Here is a 3,667-nt window from a genome sequence, read left to right as displayed (position 1 = left end):
TGTTATATTCTGATTTTTTTAAATAGACAAATATTTCAAAAACATTGAAGTAGTCCATATTTTATTAGAGTATGTTTATAAGATGCAAAATTGTATTTATAAAATAATCTAATAATTTGTTGAACAATAATATAAAAATATAAATAAATACAAAATATAAAAAAAAACAACAAAATAAAATATTAAAATATTCATCCCTTGCAATTAAAAAAAAAAACTAATAATATTAAAATAAATAAAATTCTTGTAGTGGTTAAAATATAAAATAGTAATCATTCAATGTAAAATATTTTTGAAAAAAACTTACTTAAATATTATGTAAAAATTAAATCAACTATGATTTAAAATATAAAATATAATTATGAGACAATAAAATAAATAACAAATTAGTCTTTAAATTACATAATTAAGAATTAAAAAACAAAAATAAAAATTCATACCAATTATAAAATAATAGTTGAAATGGTTATGTATACAAAATATTAATGTCAAATACACAAAACTATTAAGTCAACAGATATTATAAATATTAAAAATTAAATAACACTGAATATTTAAATAAAAAACAAGTATTAGCCACAATAAATAACAATCCAACTATTAAAAAAAAATGAAATAAGAAAATTATATTGAATAATACTAAAAATGTTAGTTAAAATGTTTAGGAATTCTATACACTTTATATTTTAAAGTTTCAGCAAACATCAATGTTGTGTCGATTTGTAGTTGTGTGAATGTTTGATTACCAATAATTAACAATATACTTTCTAAATATTTATTGATGGACATTCCAACTAGACTCTGGGCGACTAGATAATGTGTTATACTTAGTTTTTCTAGCAGTTGAATTAACAATTTCCCCATGACAAGGACTATGTCTTGTTGTAATTGGTCATCAACAACACAATTCTTGTTTGGTATGGGATAATGTAATATATCTCGCATGTACGACATGAATTCACACAATTCATTTGGAGTAACTTCCAAATCCAATGCCTGTAATTAAAATTAATTTATTAATTGTTTTATTTATAAATTACAAACATATTCAAAATTACCAATAATAAGTCATTCAACTTTTGTGGCCGATCTCTTAATGCTTTTGTCGATATGCAGATCTTTTTTTGTGCACCTTTTGTAATGAAATTTTTATTTACTTTAGCTATAAAACCATCAATGTTGTCCTCATTGATTAATTCAATTTCAAGAAAACTGAGGCTATTGAAGAACCATTGGTATTTATGTAGTTTCAAATGGTGAAGCCACTTTGCTACTGCTTCATCCATTTCTTGGTTAATAATTGTCAAGTTATTAAGTGTTAGACAGTCACTCAAGGCAGTAGTATTGTTAACATTTGCAATCAGTTCTAAGTGGTCGTATCCATAACAATCAACTAAAATCAAAGTGTTAATAGTTAAATATTATTTACATATAAATTTTAACTTAATCAATATTTGTTTCTTACTGCTAAAGTGAGGTTGAACATGAGCAGATTTAAGATTTGTTGGTTGTAGCACTTTTTGCCAAGTACGGTTATAATTTTGTTGAGCTGATTGAAAATTGAATTGCTGGAAAGGATCTATATGAGAAGTCTTGAAATTATTTTTCCAAATGTTTTCTTTTAAGGTTTCTTTTTTTATTTGGTGTTGAGTGTTGTTCAATCGATTTACTTGGCTTATTAGATGTTTCAAATTCCTAAGAAAAATATTAAAATAATATTAGATAGAAAATGTGAAAAAGAATAGTTTTGACTTACTCTTGAAATATTTTGAGGTTTGTTGATTTTTTAATTAAATGACATATTTTCACTGCAACTTCAAAGTTGGCACCATTTTCAATGGTTTGGTTTAGCATGCTTCTTAATTTGTACATAAATTCCTCTTTGGCCATAATATTATTATTTTTTACCATCATTAATGATTCGTGAAGCTTGATATATGATTTTTGTGTTGGATTACTCAACCATTTAGCAATTTTATTTGGATCATTAGATTCCAGTTCTCTTCTTTTTATCTCTCTATACAATATTGTGTATATATCAGGATAGTCAAATGACAGATGATCAAGTGATTCACTCAGACGTTCTTGTCGTTCTTTGAATGATTTACACTGCATTAAGGTTGTAGCTAGTTGTTTCATTTCGACCACTAAAAATAAAAATAATATTTATTGGTTATAATAATATACTTATGTATGTCTGATTTATAATTATCTTTTAACAATTGATAGTTTTTGTTTATATTAATAGTTAATTAATATTTCATTTTCATATGGGACATGAGTAGTCATTATTAAAATCAGAACCGATTGTCACCATAGATTTTTATTTATTAATTAATTTTAAAAATGTCGCAATAATTTGTTTTATTTACATTAATTATTATTGTAACATCTAATTTTTTTTCGTATACCTAGGTAATTTAAATTTTGCCACCCTTCAAAGGTTTATTTTCTCGAGAAAATACTCCATTTTCAACTAGATTTATGCCGCCTTAATTAAAATCTATCAGTTAATAATGTCTATTTGTTTATATGTATATTCAAAGAAAATTAAATATTAAAAAAATAGACAACATTTAAAAATCACTTCTTAAATAAATAATAATAATGACATTCAATGTTAAATTGCTTCATTTTTTTTTTAAATTAAATTATTTCAATCAGTCATAGGAATAATAATAACCCTGCATAAATGTTGAACATTTTAATAAGTATAGTCCAATTGAATGGAAATATTGAAAATTATATTAATATATATAAGTTTTCAGAATTAATTAAAATTTATAATAATGTTTTTTTCCATTATTATTTATTACAACTTTATAACTTCATAAGGATCATACAATTATTAGAATAAAGAGTTATTTTCTTTGATGTGGATAAATGTGGATAATATTACTATAGGTATAACTATATTATTCAAAAAAAAGTTTTAATTAATAAATTATATTTGGTTATTTATTATTAGTTGTAAGTAAGTATAATAAATAATGAATTAGAAATTATCTATAAAACCTTTTACATTTTTTTATAAGTATCTATTAAAAAATATTAAATTGCACGTTTTTGGTGGTTGTATAAATATAATATAATATCTATGTATTAGATGATTTTTGACTAATGCACATATATAATTATAAAATATTACTTGCTTGTTAACTTACTTGTTGAATAATTACTGTGTAGATACCTATAGATTTTAAATCGAAGTCATGGCGTTTGATAGTAAAGTGCGAGTAAATTAAAAGTAAAATACCAAAGAATCGTAAAATCTTTTGAAAAATACAACGGACATATTCTGTGCGGCTGTGCGGCTATGTGTTAATACAACATCACAACGCGTTTTGTTGGTTCATCGCCTGATCCGACCGACCGGTATAGGTTGTTTTTCTCAAATACTCCCTCTCAAAAAAAACCCACTTCTGAATACATAATAGGTAGGTAAGACGGGTGCTGTATGCTTACATCCCTTTTTATGGAGCTATAAAAAGAAAATTGATAAATACTATTATAAAGGCGGTTTTGTCATTTTTTGTTTGTTGAAGATATTGGTAATTTTATTTATTTTATTTTTTTTAGTATAAAAGATTTTATATTGCAGTCATATAATATATTAATATATTTTATATTATCGTGTATAATTTGAATTTTGAACTATAAGTACTAA

At 23.6% G+C, this 3,667-nt stretch overlaps 1 protein-coding gene across 1 annotated transcript; it reads right to left on the bottom strand.

Annotated features, from left to right (window-relative positions):
* Window positions 1-648: 648 nt before the first annotated feature.
* On the bottom strand, window positions 649-3,258 carry LOC113554387. Its single transcript, XM_026958208.1, has 5 exons — window positions 3,165-3,258; window positions 1,757-2,147; window positions 1,466-1,695; window positions 1,059-1,393; window positions 649-996 (listed from the first exon to the last, which is right to left on the bottom strand). Coding segments are annotated over exons 1-5 (1,305 nt in total). The 5' UTR covers window positions 3,166-3,258.
* Between the last annotated feature and the right edge of the window lie 409 nt (window positions 3,259-3,667).

This window comes from Rhopalosiphum maidis, chromosome 2 (assembly GCF_003676215.2).
Source record: "Rhopalosiphum maidis isolate BTI-1 chromosome 2, ASM367621v3, whole genome shotgun sequence".
Classification (NCBI taxonomy): Eukaryota; Metazoa; Arthropoda; class Insecta; order Hemiptera; family Aphididae; genus Rhopalosiphum; species Rhopalosiphum maidis.
This window is presented reverse-complemented; position numbering and strand designations above follow the sequence as displayed.

Excerpts from the sequence above, each read along its gene's own strand:
- LOC113554387 (XM_026958208.1), bottom strand. Across the intron at positions 1,394-1,465 it reads TGTTCAACCTCACTTTAGCA|TTGATTGTTATGGATACGAC; the intron begins GTAAGAAACAAA and ends CTTTGATTTTAG. Across the intron at positions 997-1,058 it reads AGTTGAATGACTTATTATTG|GCATTGGATTTGGAAGTTAC; the intron begins GTAATTTTGAAT and ends TTTTAATTACAG.